At 34.7% G+C, this 25022-nt stretch overlaps 1 protein-coding gene across 2 annotated transcripts in view; it reads left to right on the top strand.

The window, feature by feature from the left end:
• Window positions 1-25022, top strand: part of hecw2b (HECT, C2 and WW domain containing E3 ubiquitin protein ligase 2b) — a 60334-nt gene that overhangs the window by 27182 nt on the left and 8130 nt on the right. For both annotated transcript variants that reach the window (XM_079856448.1, XM_079856449.1), the window contains 19 exons: window positions 2354-2461; window positions 4439-4533; window positions 7934-8009; window positions 8872-9041; window positions 9440-9582; window positions 9898-9998; window positions 12100-12785; window positions 13638-13932; window positions 14742-14843; window positions 15011-15161; window positions 16254-16354; window positions 16468-16592; window positions 17714-17899; window positions 19003-19137; window positions 21534-21633; window positions 21800-21896; window positions 21978-22061; window positions 23081-23190; window positions 24862-24982. In XM_079856448.1, the coding sequence (XP_079712574.1) occupies window positions 2354-2461; window positions 4439-4533; window positions 7934-8009; window positions 8872-9041; window positions 9440-9582; window positions 9898-9998; window positions 12100-12785; window positions 13638-13932; window positions 14742-14843; window positions 15011-15161; window positions 16254-16354; window positions 16468-16592; window positions 17714-17899; window positions 19003-19137; window positions 21534-21633; window positions 21800-21896; window positions 21978-22061; window positions 23081-23190; window positions 24862-24982 (2986 nt within the window). The remainder of the gene's footprint in view (window positions 1-2353; window positions 2462-4438; window positions 4534-7933; window positions 8010-8871; window positions 9042-9439; window positions 9583-9897; window positions 9999-12099; window positions 12786-13637; window positions 13933-14741; window positions 14844-15010; window positions 15162-16253; window positions 16355-16467; window positions 16593-17713; window positions 17900-19002; window positions 19138-21533; window positions 21634-21799; window positions 21897-21977; window positions 22062-23080; window positions 23191-24861; window positions 24983-25022) is intronic.

Raw genomic sequence — 25022 nt, 5'->3', positions numbered from 1 at the left:
CGGATTAGAAGGTCTTTCAGCACTTTCAGATAAACAAGATTCATAGACAGCTGCAAATTTTCTGTTATTTTTACTGTCACATTAGTTAAGTGTGTTAACTGTGTTACATTTAACATGAAATATTGCATTATTTACTGGTTTTATTGTTGATGATGTGCTCAGAATATGTCCTGATTTGACAGTAAAGCATTTAGCTGGTTTTTCTGGGAAACTGGATGATGCAAGGCACTGCTGGAGTCAGAGATGATCGATTTTTACGTGAGTCATGTGACACGCGGGGTGAATTATGGGGTTTTGTAGACGTTCAGGAACAGAGGCCCAGTGTCAGCGCTGTGATATAGTTTCAGATGAGCTGCTGTAGATCACAGTAGACAAGGCTGGTCTATTCACTGAGGGTCTGACTGAATAAAGAGCCTCTCGAAATTACTGATCACAGGCTGCTGTCACACCGAGAGACAAACACGAGCTGTAAACCTTTCTTCAGAGGAATCTCACTTCTGAATGTCCCTTTCTTCTTCATGATTCATTTTATGATTGTTTGGAAATGCATACCGGCAGGTCCATTCTCTGATGTACACTCAATTAGTTTTCAATTGTCTTGCTCAAAGGTTTCTCTTTCATAGCTCAGGAGATTCAATGGAGTTAAAGTTAAGTATCTCTTTCCTATTGGATGTGACCTCAAGAGTCTGACGCTGCTATGGAAATTGTGCAAATGGATTCTGGATCAAATTGTGCTGCTTGTTAGTTTTTCTGAATGCATAGATGGATCATGCTAAAATCTTTCTATAAACCTGTATTTTACACTGACTGCATGAAATATATAGCTTGCAGCTAGAAAAATAAAAATTAAGTTTCACAAGCACTAATATAAAAAAAAAAAAAAAAGTATTACTTATGTCAAATTGATTTTGTATCTTTATATTAGGCCACACTGCACCCAATTCTGCTTTGCTTGTCAAATCCAATCTTTAGATTTACTGTCTGGACTGTCATTTAGCAAGTGCTGAAATCAGATCCGGAAAGTGTTTTTTTTTTTTTTTTCGGTACATCTGACGTTAAATGTATGCTGCATCCCGAATTAATAACTTGAAATCAAATCTTTTCCAAACATCTTATTTTATATTTTCAAATTGCATGCAAAAGTGGACAGAACAAGTATGCTTAAAATCAGATTTCTTAATTTTTTTTTATTTTTTTTTGTCAACTGGACAGATTTGAATCACACATTTGCTTCTTAATATGGCCTAATTCCACCTAATTTAGACTGATTGCTTAATTGGGAGATTTGTCATTAGATGTTATTCTCTCTTTTGTTCAGAGACGGGTTGTCCTGAATCAGAGGGCAGAAAGGAGATTGTGTCACAGAGAGATAATCAGTGGGTCATTGGGTCTCTGGTTTATGTGGCTGTATTGATTAGACAAGCTCAGACTGCAAACTGAAGCTAATGTGCTCATGGACTCATGGGTTCACCCACAGCGCTCTGAATCCTGTAGCTCTGAATCACACATTATTCTACATCTTATTAATTAATTTATATTTATAAATAATTTTCTGTATTAAAATAAAATAAAGCTCAATTGTTTATGTAGATTTTAAATTTTATATTTTATATAATTATCTTGAGATAGTGTACACACACACACACACACACACACACACACACATATATATATATACTGTATATACACACAATATATATATATATATATATATATATATATATAATATCACACACACATATATAATAATAATAATAATAATAATATAAAAATCATAAATTACAATATTTAAATTTAATCTTTTTAAAAATAATTTCAAAATGAAATTTCTTTTTTAAATAATTAACATGTTAAAGATAGATTTATATATTACTCAGTAAATATAAATACATTCTGAATAATCTCTCTCTCTCTCTCTCTCTCTCTCTCTCTCTCTCTCTCTCATATATATATATATATATTATATATCCTTGAGTATGCTGTATTTACTGTATTATGCGTGCATGTTCTCTGCATGGAGTGAGATCTATGAGAGAGGCAAACAGATGGGAGCTGGCTGGAGGTTTGTTTGATCAGGGCCATGTTGAGCTGAGGAGTTAAAGAACAGGAAACACCAACTAAGAACATGGTTCCTTACCTTCAGGACAGACACAGAGCCTTAGAAAAGACTTTAAGCTCTTGAGAGAATGTGACTGAGGTGTGGCGGCTTCATGGCACGATCGATCAGCCAATCCTCTTGTTTCACAGCCATGTGTTTACAATGAGAGCTGTTGACTCCTGGTGGAGACCCTTCATCTTAGTCATTTATTTATGCATAAGGCAAATATTTACACACGTTTTTGTGCCGACACAGATGAGACGTGTCCCGCTAATGTTTGGGATTCGAAGAACCGCGGGGTGAACGGCACTCAGAGGGGGCAGATCGTCTGGAGGCTTGAGGCCGGACCTTACTTCATGGAGCGTAAGTGAGAGAAAAGTCATATGCTTACATTTTATGTATTTTTTTTATTTAATAATTGTGCCTACAGTACTGTGAAAGCATTAATTAATCAATGGATCTGTTAAAGTTTACAAGTTTACTGACATCTAATGTTTGGTATACTACCGTTCAAAAGTTTGGGGTCAGTATATAGTATTATAATATCATCATATATAATTTTCTTGAGCAGAAAATCAGCATATTATAATGATTTCTGTAGGATCATGTGACTGAAGACTCGAAGAGTAATGATGCTGAAAATTCAGCTTTGATCACAGAAATAAATTACATTTTAAAATATATTCAAATGGAAACAGTAATTTTAAATTGTAATAATATTTCAAAATTTTACTGTTTTTACTGTATATTTGATCAAATAAATGAAGCCTTGGTGGGCATAAGAGACTTCGTTCGAAAACACAAAAATATATTACTGATTTTTAGAACTTTTGAACGGTACTGTAGAAACTTAGTTTTCTAGTTTAGTAGCAAACGAACTAGATGTAAGAGAACAAAAGTGCATATTCTGTCAAATACTAATTTTTCATTTATGCCTGTGATTATTAACTTGCTATAAATCTGCTCCTATTCAGTCTGTAAAAAACAAAACAAACAATATTTGAGCGCTTTACATGTTGGTCAGACATGTCCTGTATAATGTATATTTCTATATTTATCGTGTTGAATTTTTGGGATGTATAGGACCAAGTAAAGCTGAAATGAGATGTAAATTTGAGAGACAAGCTAAATAAATATACAGATATCTGGCTCACTTACTACTTAATGGGCCCTATCTTGCACCCAGCGCAATTGACTTTGTACATCGACACATGAATCATTCCTATTTTGCACCCAACGCACAGCGGACTTTTCCCTCCACAGATGCACGTCAGTAAATTAGGGAATGAACTTGCGCTCCCGGGGCGGTTCATCGAAAAGAGGAGGCATGTTCCAGTTCAAACGTTCCCTGGTGCTATTTTGCAGTTTCAGAAAACAGTTCCGCCACAGACCAGGAAAAACCTAGTCTAAAGTCAGTGGCACGTTCAGATGCTATTTTAAGGGCGCATGCTTGGCCATAATGTAGCGAGTGCACAACACGCATACACTTTGCTTCTCTCATCTACACAGACGCAGCAGTTCACATTTTTGCAAACCATACATAATTACAAGGAAAATATTACCACACGAGGGAAATCATTGTGGTGTCCATGAAGATGTGAAAAATAGGCATAAATCTAGCTTACACATTTACCTAAATTATTATACGCCTGTTTAACCGAAGCTTAGTTGGGTGGGTTTCTCCCATCCCCATACTCTCTGTCTTTTACGGCCCTGACGAGAACGTCGGTCTCCTCAGCTGTGAACCGCTCCTGGCGCGCGCCTGGCAAATCCGCCGTTATAATAGCAATCCGCCATGGAACAAGCGTGCCTGTTTTTAAAGGGAATGTGAGATGACGCTCTGATTGGTTTATTTCACGTTATGCCCAAACCACATCTATGAGTAATGTAGCTACTTCAGACCAACCCATTTTAGATTTGCGTCGACCGCAAGAGTAATTTATCCCGCCGGTATAATAGCAACAGCGCCTGAGATCCGCCCACAAAGTTACTTGCGTTTCGCGTTTGATACTTGCGTTTCAGATCGTTAAAATAGGGCCCAATGTCTCTTACAAAAACCCTTGAATATCTTTTAAATATTAGATGCAATGAATCTCACAAACTTTGGCAAGATTTCTTCTTTGAAACGCTTAGTTTAGCAGCCAATCAGAATACAGCTTGCCCTTTTGGGAAAGCTCTTTCCATTTTTGTGTGCATTATGGGTCAGATGGTCTGTGAGCGTCCTGCCTTAGGCTGAAACAATAATCAAATATGAGAATAATAATGGAGATACCATATGTGCTGTTTGTATTTAAAAAATGTGATCTGTCAGAAACATGATCCTGTGTTTATATTTCTCAGCTGAGACCAAAATCTGTTTCAAATATTACCATGGAGTGAGTGGAGCGTTGAGGGCCACAACCTCCTGCATCACTGTCAAGAACCCTGGAGTTACAGTAAGTGTCTGACTCTGCTGAGTGTTGGATTTAAAACATTGAGTTGCTGGCATCCTTTATAAATCTTTGAATTGTGGTTGAAAAGAGTATTTTCACTCATAAAGTGATTGTCATGCGTGAACTTCAGAGAAACATCTGAAAGCATCTCTCATCAAAATGGCATAATGTTACAATTTCATAATAGCACCCCCACCACTTTAACCTTCTTTTTAATAGTTAGGTCAGGTCAATAGTTAGTTTAAGTCAATATTATATGTCAGAGCCATAGCCTAGACTAGAGATTAATGCATATACTCCAACACACTGAGGTGTGGAGCTTATTTGGGAAGCACAGGTTCAATTGATGCCTATCATATTTCCATTATTGTCACGTCACCACTACAAAGAACAAAAAGGGTCGAAAATGGAATTGGATTGTAGAGGACTTGGGGTTTCTCTTAGAAATATCAATTTATTAATTAATAAAAGAAAAATGTAAATAATTCACTTTTTTTTTTGTGATCAACTTTTTATTGTCTTTAGAAGTAACATCCATTCAAACAAACAGACAGGGAAAGGGGAGCAACAGACATATTATCCATAATTTGACAATATGAAAGAGTGAGGAAAGAAAAAAAGAAAAAAAAGAAAAGAAAAAATAATTCACTCTTCATATTGACAAATAAATAGAACGTTTAAAACAAATTTTTCCATATTTAAAAATATAGTTAAATGTAACAACAAATAATACATTGATAAATCATTTTAAATGCAATATTTAAACAGCACTTTTAAAGTGTTTACACTGAGGCATTTATATTCAAAAGGATCTTAAAACAGATTTTATAATGATTTTGTAACGTTCACAGAGGCTGCCTTTTAAAGAAAATAAAAAATACGGTAAAAAAATAAAAATTGTGAAACATTATTAGCATTTGAAATAACTGTTTTCTATTTGAATATGTTTTAAAGTATAATTTATTCCTGTGATGGTTAAGCTGAATTTTTACCATCATTACTCCAGTCTTCAGTGTCACATGATCCTTCAGCAATCTTTCTAATATGATGATTTGCAAATATTTCTTATTATTATCAATGTTGAAACCAGTTATGCTGCTTAATATTTATGTGTAAAACATGATACATGTTTTCAGAATTCTTTGATGAATAGAAAGTTTAAAAGAACAGTACTTATTTAAAACAGAACTGTATTATGAATGTCATTAATTTAATATTAATTACATAAAAAAAAAAAAAAACGAATTCTTGCTGACCCCAGTCTTTTGAATGGTAATTTAATTCCAAGTAATATATTTCACTAGCCCAATTTAAGTCTGTTATGGTTCTCAAGCAATGCATTAATTGCGTTAATATGAAATTAATTAGATTTTTGTGTATATTGGCTATTGGTAAATTCGAACAGAGCTCATCCTTATGCACAAAAGCAGCAAAAGCATGTGTGATCGATCGGCTTCACATCGCCTCTGCCTGCATGTGTTTCTTGGTCTTTCTCTGCCTGTGTATCTGCAGGCTCCATTACGAGGCGCTGGAGTTTGCCTGAGCTCCACAGAGACGTATCATGTTCACAGGCATGCAGGGAATGCACAGGAAGTAGAGAGCGCTCTTTGATATGCTTAGCGCCTGGCTGCCGACACGACGCCACAGAACTAGTCTAAAGGGCACATTCCCCCCTCTGTGACATGAGCTTGAACTTGAACCCATAGTTAACGGATTGATACACGCGCACAGCGTCGTTATTGCTGTTTGAACAACTGTTTGAACTTATTTTTGTGCTATGGAAATTAATTAAAGGGGTGGTTGAATATGATTTCACTTTTCTAACTTTATTTAGTGGTTTTGTATTGAGCATAAACAACATCTGCAAGTTACGACACTCAAAGTTCAAAGCAAAGGGAGATATTTTCTTTTAAAGAAATTGCTTTTTAAGGACTAAACGGCTGGTAGGGACTACAAGACATTCCTCCCGGGTTAGTGACATCACCAACCCTAAAATTTACATAAACCCCGCCCCCGGGAACGGGATTTATAGATTATCAAGACAGAATATGCTAATCAGTGACTAGAAGATAACGACACATAAGCTACATAAATTCACCAACTAACCATTCAGAAATGTTGTCTACATGTTGTCACTTCTTCTTGAGTCTCCATCTTTCTGACTTCGATTTGAACATAAAAGGCTAAAAGTTTTAGAAATTTTCAGTGCATGTCTGTGTGAAAAGGACACGAGCTCTTGAAGCTCCGCCCTCTGCGCCGGGAGCAGCAGCTCATTTGCATTTAAAGGAACAGACACAAAAACGGTGCGTTTTCACTCACCCTCAAAAATTGACAACTTTAACATGCTATATAAAAATATATCTGGGGTATTTTGAGCTAAAACTCTGGAGACACACACTCTGGAGACATCAAAGACTTATTTTACATCTTGTGAAAAGGGCATTATGCCACCCCTTTAATACATCTGATCATGTGACTGTGATCTAAGGTCTGAGATCTGCATACTTAAAGCTTATGGAATATTTTCTGGATTCAATCTGAACTGAACTTTTTATAAAATTGATGTTTTGATATAATTACTGTTTCCTCTTGCTATTTTATATGGTTTAGATTGATGCAGGACATGTTTTGAGCGAATACACACCAAAAATTTGACCAAAATGTGAGTTAAATGTGCATCGGTTTGACATATGGAAATGTATTTTATATTATATAGGCCTATTACATCTCACCGTCATTCAAAAGCCATCATTTTCGGGCTCTGCCACTGAACAAGTGTCTATAATCATAAATCACGCTGCCACATTAATGAGCAGGAACATTATAATGTGATTAAATTATTCATAACCATGATCCTGATCCTGAATGAAAACTCCTGTCTGAACATCTCTTCTGCTAAAGTCATTATAACCACCCTAGTTTTGCCAAAATACTGCTGTAAAATATATTAAATTGAATAAATATATGGCATAAATATTTAATAAATATGTTGAATATGTTGAGGATATTGAATAATTAATAAAAAATGGGATCTCATTCAAGAAATATGATTCACTCGCATAGCGTCGCTATTGCTGTTTGAACAACTTATTTCTGTGATATATATATATATATATAGTATACTATATGATATATACATTAGTGAGGATTACCTGCCTGCAGTTTATAAATGAATATATAATTTGATGTGTGTGTATATTGGTTATTGGTATATTTGAACAGAGCTTATCCTATCACCTATCAGTTTCTAAATGAAAATGTTTTTGGTTCTCTGTCCATTGCTTCAGCTCAGGCATTCAATCGTGCTTGTTATGTTTGTGTAGGGATATTAATTATGCAGGCTGCTAGGGCCTCTATATCTCTTATCATAATGTGTAATTGTGTGTTATGGTGTCCTCTGCAGGTCGGGACAGAAGGACAGGTGGATGGACAGTCTGTCACAGAACACTGCAGGAAATTGGTCAGCTTTACTCTATCAGGTAAGAATAGTGGATATTTACCAAATATTTAATTATGAAACTGATTTCTATATAATGTTAGAAGCTGTATGAGAGGCCATACACCCAAACCTTCCTTAACCAGATAATAAAACTATAGTAAAACAATGGATTGTTCTGAAAAATGCCAATATTCAGTAAATAGTTAATTTTTTATTTTATTTTATTTTTTATTTCTAACAATAGCCACAATATACAATTTGTGCACAAAATAATATACTGTAGTTAAATTGGCTTAAATGTATAGTCCATCCAAAAATAACAATTCTGTCATCATTTACTCATCCTCGAGTTGTTCTAAACGTTTATGACTTTTTTTTTGTGTGTGTGTGTGGAACAATTTAAGAAGATATTTTGAAGAATGTTGCTAACCAAACAGTTTTGGTTCCCATTGATTTCCATTGTATTTTTTGTCCATACAGTGGAAGTCAATGGGAACCGAAACTGTTTGATTACCAACATATCTTCTTTTAAGTTCCAGAGAAGAAAGTCATACAGGTTTGGATCGACATGAGGGTGAGTAAATGATGACAGATTTTTTTTATTTCAAGGTGAACTATCTGTTTAATGAATTTGAAATTGCTGACTAATTCACAATGATTTCAAATATCTCATCCTAACCCGAATATACAATCTTACATATAAATTGATGTTGCCTTCTAAATTAAAACTGCTATATATCTGCCCTCTTGTGGTAATGAGCTGCTAGTGCAGATAGATAGATAGATAGATAGATAGATAGATAGATGGATGGATGGATGGATGGATGGACGGACGAACAGACAGACAGACAGACAGATTTTTTTTATGCTGCTAGCTCACATTGTATGTGTGTTTATTGCAGATATCAGGGCTCAGGGTCTGAAGAAGGGCATGTTTTTTAATCCGGACCCCTATCTGAAGATGAGTATCCAACCAGGCAAGAGACATGGCTTCCCTACGTTCACCCACCACGGCCAAGAGAGACGAAGCTCCATCATATCCAACACCACTAACCCTGTGTGGCACGGAGAGGTAAATCATATTCGGACTGGGGCAGGTAATGAGGTTAACCAAGTAGTGGTGACCAGTTTCAAACTAGTTCTCAGTGAGTGCTTTGTGTCCTTGAGCAAGGCTTTAACCTCAGATTTCCCAAGAAACTACTGAACTAGAAGTTGGTAATATTTCTCAAACTTAAATATTTTTCTTAATTTTAAAAAAACCTACTGAATTATATAAATGTTAAGCCATATCAATGTATTTACATGGTACTCCAACACACTGTATTTCAAAGAACATCATGATATTACAGTGCCATGGTAAGTAAATAAGAGTAAAGTTTTGTTACCATATATGAGATTGAACATAAGAATGAATATTATTTCACTTCCTCAGCACAGAATTTTAATACTTCTATTCATTTCCCCCTGCAGAAGTACACTTTTGTTGCACTGATGACGGACGTTTTGGAAATTGAGGTCAAGGACAAATTTGCAAAAAGTCGCCCGATCATCAAACGCTTTTTAGGTCAGCTGACGATGCCGGTGCAGAGACTGCTGGAGAGACATACAGCGGGGTCAGTATTCACCATTAAATATGCCTGAGAGGATCTATTATACATGAGTTTCCATTAACAACAGAGTCATTTCCTCCAGGAACTTTGCAGTTCATTTCTGTCCTCTGATATTTATGGAAACATAAGTTGTGCAATAATAATAGTAACTACTACTGTAAAAAAAAATAAAAGAATAAAATAAAAGGAGGAAAAAAAACTTTTTTTGCTGCTTCACAAGATTATATGCATTTTTATAAAATATATTACAAATATTTTTTTTTTAAACTTGCTTGCTTTAAACTTATTGTTTTCTGTATGACTGTTTTTGGAAAAAAGTGATCTACATGTGAGCTACACGCTTTGTCGGCGTCTACCGACAGACCATGTGAGCGGACAGCTTCTCTTCAGGGTGGAGATCACCTCCAACGGACATGAAGGTAACAATTACAGGATCTTTATCTATACATTACACTACCGTTCAAAAGCCATTAAGATTTTTAAAGGTTTCTTATGCTCACCAAGTCTCTTTTGCTCACCAAAAAAACAGTAAAAACAGTCATATTGTGATAAATTATTACAATTTATAAGAACTTGTTTTCTATTTGAATATATTTTAAACATAGGCGTCGATTTCAGATTTCATCATGAGTCATTTTGTACCCACCACTTTTAACTTAACGTCCATAATAATTGGACTCTGGGTTCGATTTTTTGACAGTTTTCAGTGGTTATGAGGAGCAATATGAGAGAGAAATTTGGTGATCGTTGTTTAGGTACATTAAACCATGTAAAGCTTTTTCACGTTAGGACTTATGTGGGACCCAAGAATAGACTTTTGTCCACTGTAGTGGACATTATATTTTAGTGAATTTCTCTGGCATCATACTGTACATGTCACATGACACAACCTGGGTGTCCTATAAAGAGCACAATCAGGACTTTTCAGAGATACCAAATGTTTGGAGGTTTCACCATGAAAACAACTTCTCCTTGGTCTTTAAAAATGTCTGACATTAATTTAGTGATCGAATGTAGCGTTCTTATGGAAATATGATAATATATTGTAATTATAATTTAAATTGGACTACTTTTCAAATTGTATTTCATAAAACAACATCTCAGGAAAATGTTAAGGGGTTTCAAATAAAAAAAATACTTTCTGTTACAGAACAGGGCGTTGATTTCAAACGTGTCCACTATAGAGGACACCAGGACTTAAATCATGTTTATCAGGCATTTTGTGAGACACAACAAGTGAATATGGAAATAAATTATACATCAATATTCCTATGAAATATTAGATATTATTACTCCAATTAATGCCAATTATTACTCCAATTATTACACTTCTTTTTTCATTAAATGTTGCTCCAAGAACACATTAATGTGCACATTAGATACAGTGTATAGATATATTGCATTGAATGGGAAAAGTAATTTATGGCCATTTTACCCACATATTGCATAAAGTAAAATGGTGTATCAATTCATTCCGTTATTTCTTTCATAACATAGTTGAGAATAATCTTTATACAAATTTTGGTTGAAAAAATCCTGAAACCCCAAAATTTACTGGTGATTGAAAAAAAATCCTATTGTTTTTGCCTATACATATAATTTCATGTCATTTTATTTTTTAAACAACTTAGTCCTGGCGTCCACTACAGAGGACATAGCATAACGTATGAATAAAATATTATTTTTCAAAAATGTTTTTTTTACCATTTGTTTATTGTGCTCTAAACAGTGTGATGACATGGAAAAAAACTAAATTCACAAACCTTTTTTTTTCTGGGTCTCAGGAGGATAAAGCCCATGAGAACCGTGGGGAGTCAACCCACAGCCGCTCCGCTGCCCTGCTGAAAATGTGAAGCAGAAACGCTTAATGTCAGATAACGTCCATAATAATTGACTTTTGGTTAGATTTTTTTTTTTACCGTTCTCAGTGGTTATGAGGAGCAATATGAGAGAGAAATTTGGTAATCATTGGGTACATTAAACCACGTCATGTCATATTGTCAACATGGTACTTATGAAGCAGAATAGTGGGTCATATGTCTAATGCTTTTTGAAAACTTAAGGCTTTCTTCTTCATAAAACGAGTGGGACATCATCACATTTTTGTATACATTTTTATTTATTTACATTAGTAAGCTACAGGACATTGTCTTTCAAAACATGGCCTGCGCGAAAGAGAGAAAAAAAAAAAATGAATGCGTCATTGTACCCAGCACTTCTGAAAATGCACTTCCGAATGCGTCTCTGTCCCCAGCACATTTCAAACCAAACTGACGCCCATGATTTTAAAATGTAATTTATTCCTGTGATTCAAAGCAGAATTTTCAGCATCATTACTCCAGTCTTCAGTGTCACATGATCCTTCAGAAATCATTCTAATATGCTGATTTGCTGCTCAAGAAACATTTCGTTTTAGTGGGTTTTTTAGTTAGTTTTGCCATGCCTTGCAAGATCCATTAATCGTGGTAGAATCACTTGTGGCTTATTGTTTTTGATATGCAGTGTCATGTGATTTTTTAGATGCAATGGGTTCTCTGCTGGGAGCCTCCTCTATGAACGGAGATCCTGGGAGCCCATCAGACGACGAGGACGTTTTGCATCCTTCCTCCCGCATGGCCCGGGGCCCCTCGCCCACTGGCTCCGAAGGGTCCCTGCACGGTGACGCCTTTAGGACTGAAGAGTGCATGATGGACCCTGATGAAGATCTGCTCTTGAGAGAAGGAGCCCCAGATATGGCCGAAGTAACCCCGGCCCATACTCATCGCCAGGCCTCGCTTAACGACTACCTGGACGCCATTGAGCCCCCGAAGGGCCCCGGAGACAGACTGCTTGGGGCCGCCTCACCTAAGCTACGCTCTAGTTTCCCCACTGACACGCGGCTCAATGCTATGTTGCATATAGACTCTGATGAAGACGAGGAGGGACACGCCTCCCGGGATACGGCATTGACCAATGGCGCTCCTCGGCCTGATGGACACACCTCCTCTGCACAGGACAAAGGGAAGGGTCCCGTGAAAGCCAGGGAGAGGCTTGAGTCGGAAGCTGCGAGCAGCGCCACAGATACTGAAGCCACAGCGTCAGGGTCAAGCAGTGGCACCATAAAGAGCCAAAATGGAGGTGCTGATGGTGGCCAAGAAGAAGCTTCTGCCTCTGGAGACTCAACACAAGGCACGGGAAGCTCTCACCAGCCAGCTTTCAAAATACAGGTCTGAAGGGTTTGCCGTTTTTGTTTGTTTTTACCTGTTATGGAAATATGTTGTATTACCACAGTTTGCATGCAGGTTTTAAGTAGTTAGCAGTACAGTTTTATAGTTATGTAGTTAAATTGAATGTAAACTTTAATGGATTGGTGTTACAGTGTTACAGTGTAATTGAAGAGTTCAGATGCAAAAGCCTCTAAGTGCCATCTGAAAATTTGTTAAGCCATATCATTTATCAAGCTTGTATATTTAAGTTCAGTAATTTCACTTAAGTGACAATGAAAATAGGTCATTTTCATTGCCATTTAAGTGAAATTACTGAACTTAAATATACGAGCTTGATAAAAATGATCATTCTAGAAGAAAAGTTCAGATGGCACTTAGTACTTAAATGTATAATTGAAGAGTTCAGATGCAAAAGCCTCTGAGTAATATTAATTAACTACATGTACTTACTATAGGGTTAGGTTTAGGGTCACATTTAATTAAGCACAATTTATAGTAATTAATTACCATAGTAATAACTACACGTAATGTGTAACAAAGTAAAATAAAATTTTACCAATACATTTATTGTAAACATTAAACTTGTAAATGTAAAAAAAAAAATAATAATAATATATATATACATATTACTACACATACACATATACACATCTATAAGTATATATAGATCTGTTGTCAGCTACAGTTAGGCAATTAAACTGTTATAAATAATATTTTATGATATACTCATAATTTTATGCATAATAACAAAAATAATAATGATAGTAATGAATTAATATAAATAATTTGCACAAATTTGTTTTGTTATGTAGTCCTTCCTTTGTATCATTTTACCTAAAACATTTCTCACAGGATGAGGAAGGAGTTGCATTGAAGGCGGATGAAGGATCAACAGAGGCTGCTACAGTCACAGAGCCCTCGGCTTCTGGCAGTGATGAAGCTGGCGAAGGGGGCGGAGCCACAGCAGATCAGGGGAACTCCAGTGAGGCAGCCAATGAGGAGGAAGAAGATGCTGAAATCTGGCAGAGGAGGCAGAGTCTGCAAGCATCAGGGAACGCATCACAGGCTGAAGGGATGGAATTAACCAATGAAGCGAGGAGGCCAGCTGATGCAGCACAGGCTGCCACGGTAACAGATGGAGAGACAGGTAACTGTGTGACGACACATGTTATTTACGAAGTAAATCAGCATCGGGACACTTTTATGAGAGAGCTGAGATCAAACTTCCTTCAGGTTTCCCATCAGTTTTAACTTTTCTGCACATTAATAAAAAAATAAATAATATTATATTATGATTTAATGCATTTAAATATTAAATATTAACTGTTAAGAACATAAATAATAATAAAAATAATATTTTATTATAATAAATACTATTTTAATATTAAATAGTATATCATGTTTGTTGATAGGAATGATAATAATAAGAAAAATAGATTTAAAAAAAAAATAACTACATAAAAACAATAATTCATTATGTTAGTATTAAAGTATAATATTATATAAATATTAAGAACATGAATGATATTTATTATTTAAAAAATAGAACATACTTAATCTGATTTTCATTTGTTGTTGATAATATAAAAATAATTATATTACAATAAATTAAATCATTATTCGTTGTTATTATTAAAATAAAATGTATTATATAAATATTTAAAAACATGAATAATAATCTTAAAATAATATTGATAATATTAAAATATAAAACGGTATAACACAACATCAATTATAAAAATATAAAACGAAAAATAAATATATTGCATCAATTAAAAATAATAATTCAATATGTTTTTGAATTATTATATGTTTTATATAAAATATAATTCATTCATTTCCTGTTTGGCTTTATCTACCGGAGTAATAGAGGACTTTATGAATGATCTGTGTATAGTATATTGATGTTTACATTGATTTTTTTTATATTCATAAACTCATTTTGCCCTTTTGAAGGAGCCAGTGCTCAAGTGAACGGCCTCCAGCCAATGCGTTCCCTTCACTCAGCGCGTCACGACATCAGCCGCTATCAGAGAGTGGACGAGCCTCTTCCGCCAAGTGAGAGAGTATTTTTGTCTTTGTGTGAGATTCACCCAACCACTGTCCCATGTAGTCATACTATAATGAGCATAACACAAAGCTCTTTTCAGTCCACGCAGACAATGAAAAAAGCCTTTGACTAACATTATAATTGCCCGTGCATCATTATAACATGTATGTTGTAGACTGGGAAGCCCGTATTGACAGCCACGGCAGGATTTTCTATGTGGATCACGTGAACAGAACCACCACCTGGCAGCGGCCCACTGCTCCAGCTGCACCTCAGATCCTACAGAGATCCAACTCCATTCAACAGATGGAGCAGCTTAACCGAAGGTCAGTCACACGTGCACGCTATACTCACACCAGCAGAGATCTGTCAAGATGGCATGAAGTCAGCTATGATTAGAGTGAGTTCTGATAGAGTGTTCTGTGCACACAGTGACCTTAAGTTCTAATATCTTGGGATTTATCCGAGTCCGAAATGCCATTTATTAATCCTCACTCGTATGCTCTTTAAAAATGTCACCACTGCAGCCTAATCTGTTCTGCCATTATCATGCTCTATCAAAACATCTCTCATGCTTTCTCTCCCTTTATTGGTTTATTGGCATGCATTTTAATTGCAAAAGCATTTGTGCCATAGATGTGCGCAGCATCTAAAATTAAAAGATCGTCAAGCACAAAATGGCAGTAAAAACGATAGTCAAGTCTTTTTTACTCCTAAAGTTGTTCTTTTTTGCCTTTTGAACTCACATATTTGGAATATTCCCTTCATTACTAAAAATAATGCAAATACAGTTTTATGGCTTGCAATAAGTATTTGTGGCATACACATTTTCCTAATTCACAGGTATGGCACAAATATAAAGAAAAATAGTAAGTGCAAATCAAGTATTACTAAATTAAATAAATGATTAATAATTTCATTTAATGCAGTATCATTCATTTGATTTGTTTACACCATTTGAATTAAATTAAATTAATAATCTAATATGCTGATTTTTGTGCTCAAGAAACAATGTTGTTTCAGTTGTGCTGCTTAATATTTTAATATTATGTTGAAAAAAAAAAAAATATATATATATATATATATATATATATATATATATAAAAAATATATATATATCATTTATTAAAAATGTAATTAAAAATAACATTTATGATTACTTAATATGTATTATTAAGTAAACATGCAATTATATGTATAATTTATTAAAAATAAAATGTAAAATTACAATTGATTACTTATTAATTATTATTTTGCATTTATATTTATTTAAAACTGTGCAGAGTAAGCTAATATATATAACCAACTAATTTAACAATAATATTTGTAAAAATATTATTTTATTATATCTATGAAGGATAAAGTATAAATTATCCTTGTACAAAATTATGAATGCAAAATATGCCATATTTGTTCAGGTATCAGAGTATTCGTAGGACAATAACCAATGAGAGGACAGACGAACAGGCTGCAGAGATGCCGACAGACGACGCTGACCTTCTGCATCACTCCATACCTGGTACTCTCTCACAATAGAAATGCACTGCTTGTACAGTATATGAGTCTCGTAAAAAAGATCTTTTGTTTTAACCCAACAGACGCACCACACTTATAAGCTGTCCTCTGTTTCAGAGTACCGTCGGGACGGCGTGGTTGGGCCCACTAGCTCTCGCTCCCGGTTGTCTCTGCTGCTTCAATCCCCCAGCGCCAAGTTTCTCACCAGCCCAGATTTCTTCACCGTACTGCATTCCAACCCTGTTAGTCTCCAAACACATTAATTATTCACACTTTTTTTACCCACAGGTATGGATGTCATGGTGAGAAAATTTTCACACCGGTATATAAACTTGCTTAAACCGGTAAAAAACATTTTACAAGACAAGATCAATGACACTCAGGATCTATTGCGCACCAAATCCTCCACCATCATCTTGTCAGTCATTTCTCCTTATTCTCGTCACATGATTAGTGCAATCTTGTTTGGAATCGCTCCCTATATCCTCATTCACTATTCCCTACATTAGTCCATTAATATAGTCCACTTGCGGGAGTGAATGAGTGAATTCGGACACTGAGTGCACTGGAAGGACTGCCGCTTTTGCATAGTTTGTGGTTGCGGTCATCTGAATCTTAGCAAACTGGCAGCTCCAGTAGTAATGAAAACACTTATCTTAAACTCCGTCATGGAAACTATGTACAACCCTTAATTAAACAATGTAATTATCAATTAAAAAGGAATTTATACTTATATGATATTACACTGAAGCCACATTGGACCAGCGGTTTGGAAAATGGATGTAAGGATGATTCAGCTGTGGTCGCCATCTTGTGGTCAGACCCTCACAGTGCATTATGGGTATTGTCTAGCCGTTGAGTGTACATTGGTTGTACGCTTGTTATTGCAGTGCATTATGGGATTGAATGATTGCACTCGATAACGTCCACTATGGTTTCGGGCACCACTATAAATGGCTGTTCCCTATTTACGGATATAGGGGGCGATTTTGGAGCAGAGCAGATGCTTTCAGTTTATAGTTTTAGTGTTCGTTGTTCAATAGTTCAATAGTTTTTATTTCTATATAAAAAAAGATTGTGGGTGCAGTCCCGCAGTGGCCAAGTAATGTAATCAATGTAAGGCCGAACATCGTGTAACACCGACTACCGCAGCAAGCCTACCCACGAGCCCATTTCCAAGTCCCTTGAAGGGAATTTGTGGTTAATCATGCCATAAAAACAAGTGTGTTTTACTAACCAGTCATCTGGTTCTGTCATTCATTTTGGTGAAATGCTGTGTTGTTGTAAAAGTAATTTTGTTACATATTTATGTTGCTTAAACACGGTATGAAACACTCTTGACTGTTTGCCTTTCCTTTCTCAGAGTGCCTACCGCATGTTTACAAGTAACACATGTCTAAAACACATGATCAGCAAAGTGCGCCGGGACACGCACCACTTTGAGCGCTACCAGCACAATCGAGACCTGGTTGCCTTCCTCAACATGTTCGCCAACAAACAGCTGGATCTTCCACGAGGCTGGGAAATGAAACACGACCATACGGGAAAGGTCTGGATACATCTCTTCTGTGTTCTGTGTTCACATTCTGGATCGCTCTATTTTCTACCCCTTGCTTTTAACTTTTAATTTCTAAATAAAATAAAATATGACCAAAAAACGAATAAATCATATATATATATATATATATATATATATATATATATATATATATATATATACACACCATTCAAAGTTTGGAATAATTAAGATTTTTTAAAGTTGTTGATAGCAAATGCTCACCAAGGGTGAATGTATTTGATAAAAAAATACAGAAGAAACTATTGAATCTATTGAATTAAATTATAATTATAATATTAAAATATTATATATGTCAGCATCATTACTCCAGTCTTCAGTGTCACAGTGTCAAAATCATTCTAATATGCTGATTTGATGCTCAAGAAACATTTCTTGTTATTATCAATGTTGAAAATAGTTGTGCTTTTTTCCCCTGAATACTTTGATGAATCGAAAGTTCAAAAGAACAGCATTTTTTTTAAAACAGAAATCGTTTATAACATTATAAATATCTTTAATGTCACTTTTAATCAATTTAATGTATTTTGTAATCAGTATAATGTAATAAAATAAAGCAATAATTAAAAGTGTGTGTGTGTACATATATATATATATATGTATATATATATATATATATGTGTGTGTGTGTGTATGTATGTCCACTGTCCATCTTTCTCTTCTATATTTGATTATTTTTACATTTAGTCCCATATATTTTTACATGCAAAAATTATAGATCGATATATTTTGAATTATTTTCAGCATATTTACTAATATGTACCATAAGTGAATTATATTTGATTCATCAGTGGCTTGTTGTCAATTACCACATAACACAATTTTGATGTAGCAGGAAGAGCTTTACAGTAATATGCTTATAATGGAAGCTTAGCAGGAAAGCAGGTGGTACTGTTTAAAATATACTTTGAAAGTACAGCCGTAACACTTACTGTAAATATTTCATGTGTTAGTGTTTTTACTGGCGCATTAATCTAAAGTGCTTTAACATGAATATGAGCTTCACATTTGTGCTTTTAAACCCTTCGGCCTACTTGCTGCTGGGAAAGCTTGACATGATTGTGTTTTTCCCTCAGCCTTTCTTCGTGGACCATAACTGCAGGGCCACCACCTTCATAGACCCACGCCTGCCACTGCAGAGCGCTCGACCCAGCATCCTCCTGGCCCACCGCCAGCACCTCAGCCGCCAGCGCAGCCACAGCGCAGGGGAGGTGAGCCTCCAATCACACGCTGCACGCTACACAGTTCAAGCTCCTCCCATGTGGCTTGCACCAAACATCACTGCACACCTCTGACTTCATTCATTAATTAAATTAAACTTTGAGACTTTTGATTCGGGCAACTACACACAACACACTAGCCATCACCTGGCGATTTCTGCAAAAATGTACAGATGTAGTTCATATACACGACTGTTCAAAGATTTGGGGTCAGTAAGCTTATTTGTGCATTAAATTGATTTAAAATAAATTGATTTCACATGAATTCATCATTGACACTAAATTACACTACTGTTCAAAAGTTTAGGGTAAGATTTATAAAAAGATGTTTTTTTAAGCTAGGAGTTTGATCAAAAGTGAGTAGTAAAAGTACAGATTTCTATTTCAAATAAATGTTGTTCTTTAAGCTTTCTAGTCATCAAAGAATCCAAAAAAATAAAATATTCATTTTGTTTTCACTAAAATATTTAACTGTTTTCAACATTAATAATAATAAGAAATGTTTCTTGAGCAGCAAATCAGCATATTAGAATGATTTCTGAAGGATCATGGGACAATAAAGACTGGAGTAATGATGCTGAAAATTCTGCTTTACCATCACAGAATAATTAAATAATTTTAAAATACATTACAATTATTTGAAATTGTAAAAACTTTCACAATATTACAGTTTTTACTGTATGTTTGATCAAATAAATGCAGTCTTGGTGAGCATAAGCATAATAACTTTTGAATGGTAGTGTATCTTGACACAAGCCTTTATTTAACCAATAATAAAATGCTTAACATGCATGTGACAGTGATCAGATATTCTAATGAAAATATCTTCAGTTTTACATGATAAAACACTCTCAGCAGGTTTCTCATTAGGGAATCTGATGTTCTGTCACGTCGGGGCGTGTGGAGAACAGATCACCCTCTCAGGCCTCTTTAGATATGCTTATTAATTTCACAGCATCGGCCTCCGCTGTGTCCCAGCATGCACCGTGTCATTTTCACATCAGTCCACCCACAATCCCTTGTGTGAGTGCGTTTGTCAGTGGACCATATGTGTATGCATGTAAACATATTGTGTCTAAATATTATTCCACTAATCGTTAAATCCTCTGTGTCTTCATAATATAAAATGCAAATGAGCTCACTTAATTAAAAAGTCCCTCTGCTTATATAAACACCTGGGGAATAAAGGCCAGGGAAAGTTTTACAATCCACTCAGCTTTAGCAAAAGAGCTGTCAGATCTTTAGTCACAGGGCCCTTAATGAAGCTTTCATCTTTAAAGAACACTCACTAGGGAGCACATATCCGGTGAATTATGCAAAAGCAACTGAAGCCTGTTATTTTATATATATGTTGAAAAGCGTTGTACAAATAAAATTGACTTAACAGTGTGTGTGTGTGTGTGTGTGTGTGTGTGTGTGTGTATGTGTATATATTATACATATACACATTTAAATGTACCATATATATATATATATATATATATATATATATATATATATATATATATATATATATGTATGCATACATGTGTGTGTGTGTGTATAAACAAATACACACATACTGTGTGTGTGTGTATATATGTATATATATGTATATATGTGTGTATATATATATATATATATATATATATATATATATATATATATATATATATATATATATATATATATATATATATATATATATATAGTACATTTAAATGTGTATATGTATAATATATATGAAGAGTTCAGATGCAAAAGCCTCTAAGTGCCATCTGAAATTTTCTTCTAGCATGATCATTTTTATAAAGCTTGTATATTTAAGTTTAGTAATTTCACTTAAATGACAATTAATAGGTCATTTGCATTGCCATTTAAGTGAAATTATTGAACTTAATATACGAGCTTGATAAAAATGATCATTCTAGAAGAAAATTTCAGATGGCACTTAGAGGCTTTTGCATCTGAACTCTTCATTCATATATATATATAGACACACACACACACTGTCAAGTCACGTGTGTGTATGTGTATATATATATATATATATATATATATATATATATATATATATATATATATATATATGTATGTATGTATATGTATGTGTGTGTGTGTGTGTGTGTATGTGTATATATATATATATATATATATATATATATATATATATATATATATATATATATATATATATATATATATATATATATATATATATATATATATATATATATATATACACAGGTATACATATGTACACACATATATTATATAATAAACACAAACTTTTATGTTAGATGCTACAATATTCACATACAGTCACTGCAGTAAACTAATGTTTTCTTGTGGGACGTCCTGTGGATGTGAGGACATAGTGGTCACTTCCTATTTTGTCTGTGCTGCAGGTGGGCGATGACCCTCGGCATGCTGGACCCGCTGTACTGCCACGCCCCTCCAACACCTTCTCAGCCAATCGCAACCAGTGTCCAGATGTAGTTCCTGTTGGTGAGCCAGTTCAAGCCAAGCTTCATCAGGAAGTGTTTAGACAGAACTAGATTTGTTCATCTTGTTAAATCCTTCATAAAGCATAGTTTTATCAAAATGTGGAGTTATAACTTTTGAAGCATCTTCATTTGACATTTCACCAATTGCTTTGCTCTTCTCTTTATAGCCTACAATGATAAAATAGTGGCATTTTTGCGGCAGCCGAACGTATATGAGATCCTTCAGGAGAGGCAGCCTGAGCTCATTAGGAATCACTCACTCAGGTGAGACTCAAAGAAATATTACAAATCAAACCTCAGTTCTGAGCTATTGGTTATGAAAATGTTGACGTTTCTAATCCACAGGGAGAAGGTGCAGTTTATTCGTAATGAGGGAGCTTCGGGTTTAGCTCGCCTCTCCAGCGATGCAGACTTGGTGATTTTGCTCAGGTACTCTTCCAGTGATTAATGTGAATTTACCCTGCAAAAATGGATGTAAGAAAAAAAGGTTTAACCTTATAAACCCTACTATATCATATTTGATATGCATATTTCTAAGGCCTTATCAACATAATCAAAACTTTGCTAAGAAACCTGTTCTACACAATCAACTACATGTGTTTTGTCATCTGATTATACTTTGTAGCACATATAATAATTTTGTATAATTGTAAAAACGAGGCGGCACGGTGGCTCAACTTTTTATATTCTTAGCAAAATTTCAAGATGAAGCAACTTTAGTTCAGTTTATCCATTTTTATTTTTATTTTATAGAAAAATCATGTTAAAATGTGAGTATCAAATATGATCCATCAGGCTTTTGATGAATGTTTATTTGTTAATCTCTTATATTTGCAGTGTTATAATTATATACTTATAAATACTTATACTTATAGTTAAGTCATTATTATATTGCATTACATTATATGTTTTGAGCTTTTTATAATAAAACTAAGCATTTAAACATCATTTTACTAAGTCATATTACTGGGAGATATAAACTGATTTTTATCTCAAATCTCATTGATTCATTTACGTTACAGGCCATCAGCATTTTATCTTTTTGGCTATTTAAATATCAATAACTGCACCAAATTTCATATCTTTCTCAGTTTGTGCCTCTGAATAAAACGTTCCCCCTCAAAATATTCACATAAAGCTCCATATTCTCCCATATCATACTAAATGAGCCATAAAACCCTGATGTATCAAATATCATTACATACAAAAAACACATGTGCAGACTTTTTTAGATTTGGACTAAATGTTCAATAAACTGTTGTATTATATCATATGTCAGGGTTAAGCTCAAAACAAACTGCAATTCACAATACATTCTTTGAAAAAACAAAATTATTAAATATTATTGATATCTAATGCAATTTGGCTTCTCAGGGAAATGTATCTTAAAAATCTTTTTTTGTTTGCCTCCAAACACAAACAATCTTTGTCTCTTTTTCTCGCTGTAGCTTGTTTGAAGAAGAAGTGATGTCGTATGTGCCACCTCATGCCTTACTGCACCCCAGCTACTGTCAATCACCTCGAGGGTCTCCGGTCTCCTCCCCTCAGAACTCCCCTGGTCAGTTCCTCACGGTCTCATCTACAAAACCTCAAGAAACTGTTATTATTAATACTATTACGATATAAAAAAAAAATTCTTTCATTTGATAATTGCAAAATTTGTGTTTCTGGTCCTACCCATCCTTCCACAGCATTGCTTTGGTTTGGTTGTGGAGCTTGACTTCAGTCGGCCAGATTTCCTGGGTATTTTTTGAGTTGGCTGCCAAATCCATCAGATCCGCTATTTGGGATTTGGTGTGTGTTTGGAGTCTAGGGTTTTTGGATAATCCCTACAGGCTGCTTTTAAACCGTGATACTGACACTCTGATTTTCAAAACTCTGTTTGGAGTGTGGCGGACATCACGGTGCCAGAGGGAATCATGCTCTAACAAACCCTGATCTGACTTTAGTCACCGCTGACGCTCAGGGATTACACTGTCCGCTGGTTACAGGTTCTGTAATAGAGGTTCTATAGTGCTTTTTTTGCTCGCTTGCAAACCATTCTGATTACTTTTACCCTTTAAAATCTCCATCCATCCATCCATCCATCCATCCATCCATCCTCTCCGTCTATCTATCTATTCATCCATCCATCCATCCATCCTCTCCGTCTATCTATCTATTCATCCATCCATCCTGTCTGTCTGTCTGACCATCCATCCATCCATCCATCCATCGGTTGTTCATTTATATCTAAAGTGATATAATGGAGATTTCAGTTATGTTTAATTTATTTTATCTTTAATTTAAATTGTCTAGGAGAATAGAGTAATTTTGCACCATATCCCTTATGTACAAATGCTACTATTTATTTATTTATTGACAGTGGTTGCTCAGAGATTGCCCTTTTTTATTTCAGGAGATATAATGGGAGATCTCAGTTATATTTTATTTATTTTACATTCAAATTTTCTGACTCTAGGAGAAATGATAATAAATATGTTGAATATGTTGAGTATATTGAATAATTAAAGGAGAACTCCGGTCAATTTTAACATTGAGCTCATTTTTTTGTACATTTGGAGTGCTGTCAGTACAGAGAACAACGACAAAAATCGGTGTTGCCTACACCGTGTTATCCTCTTTTTAAAATTTGCACCCTGTTGACTTCAATGGGGCAAGTTTTAAACCTGCTTTTAGCCTCTTAACATCCTTGATGTGTCATTACAAGTGCACAGAAAATGTGAGTGATTCCTTCAGAGTGAACGCGGGTCAATCTGACTGCAGTAGATGTGAAAGATATGAATAAAAATGATTTTTGTCATTGTTCTCTGTATTGACAGCACTCCAAATTTACAAAAAAATTAGCTCAATGTTAAAATTGACCGGAGTTCTCCTTTAATAAAAAATTGGATCTCTTTCAAAAAATATGATTCACTCGCATAGCGTCGCTATTGCTGTTTGAACAACTTATTTTTGTGATATTGAATATATATATATATATATATATATATATATATATATCATATACATATACATATACATATATACATACATATACATATACATATACATATATATATATATATATATATATAAATTAAGTCTCGTTTGTAAAGAGCCATCAAATTTGACTAATAAAGCTTGAATTGTTCCATATAATCTATACATTTTATGCACATTTATCTATGTTTGATAAAAGTCACTTTTCTCAGCAAACTCTCTTGTAACTATGATCTCTTCCTCTCAGGTACACAACGAGCCAACGCTCGGGCCCCTGCGCCGTACAAACGGGACTTTGAAGCCAAACTTCGGAATTTCTATCGCAAACTGGAGACTAAAGGCTACGGCCAGGGTCCAGGCAAAGTCAAGTGAGCATCTGTAGGGTACGCTGAGGTCTTGATTTATAAC

This window comes from Squalius cephalus, assembly GCF_949319135.1.
Source record: "Squalius cephalus genome assembly, chromosome: 2".
Classification (NCBI taxonomy): Eukaryota; Metazoa; Chordata; class Actinopteri; order Cypriniformes; family Leuciscidae; genus Squalius; species Squalius cephalus.
Note: the sequence above shows the minus strand (reverse complement) of the source record. Positions and strands in the feature narration are given on the sequence as shown.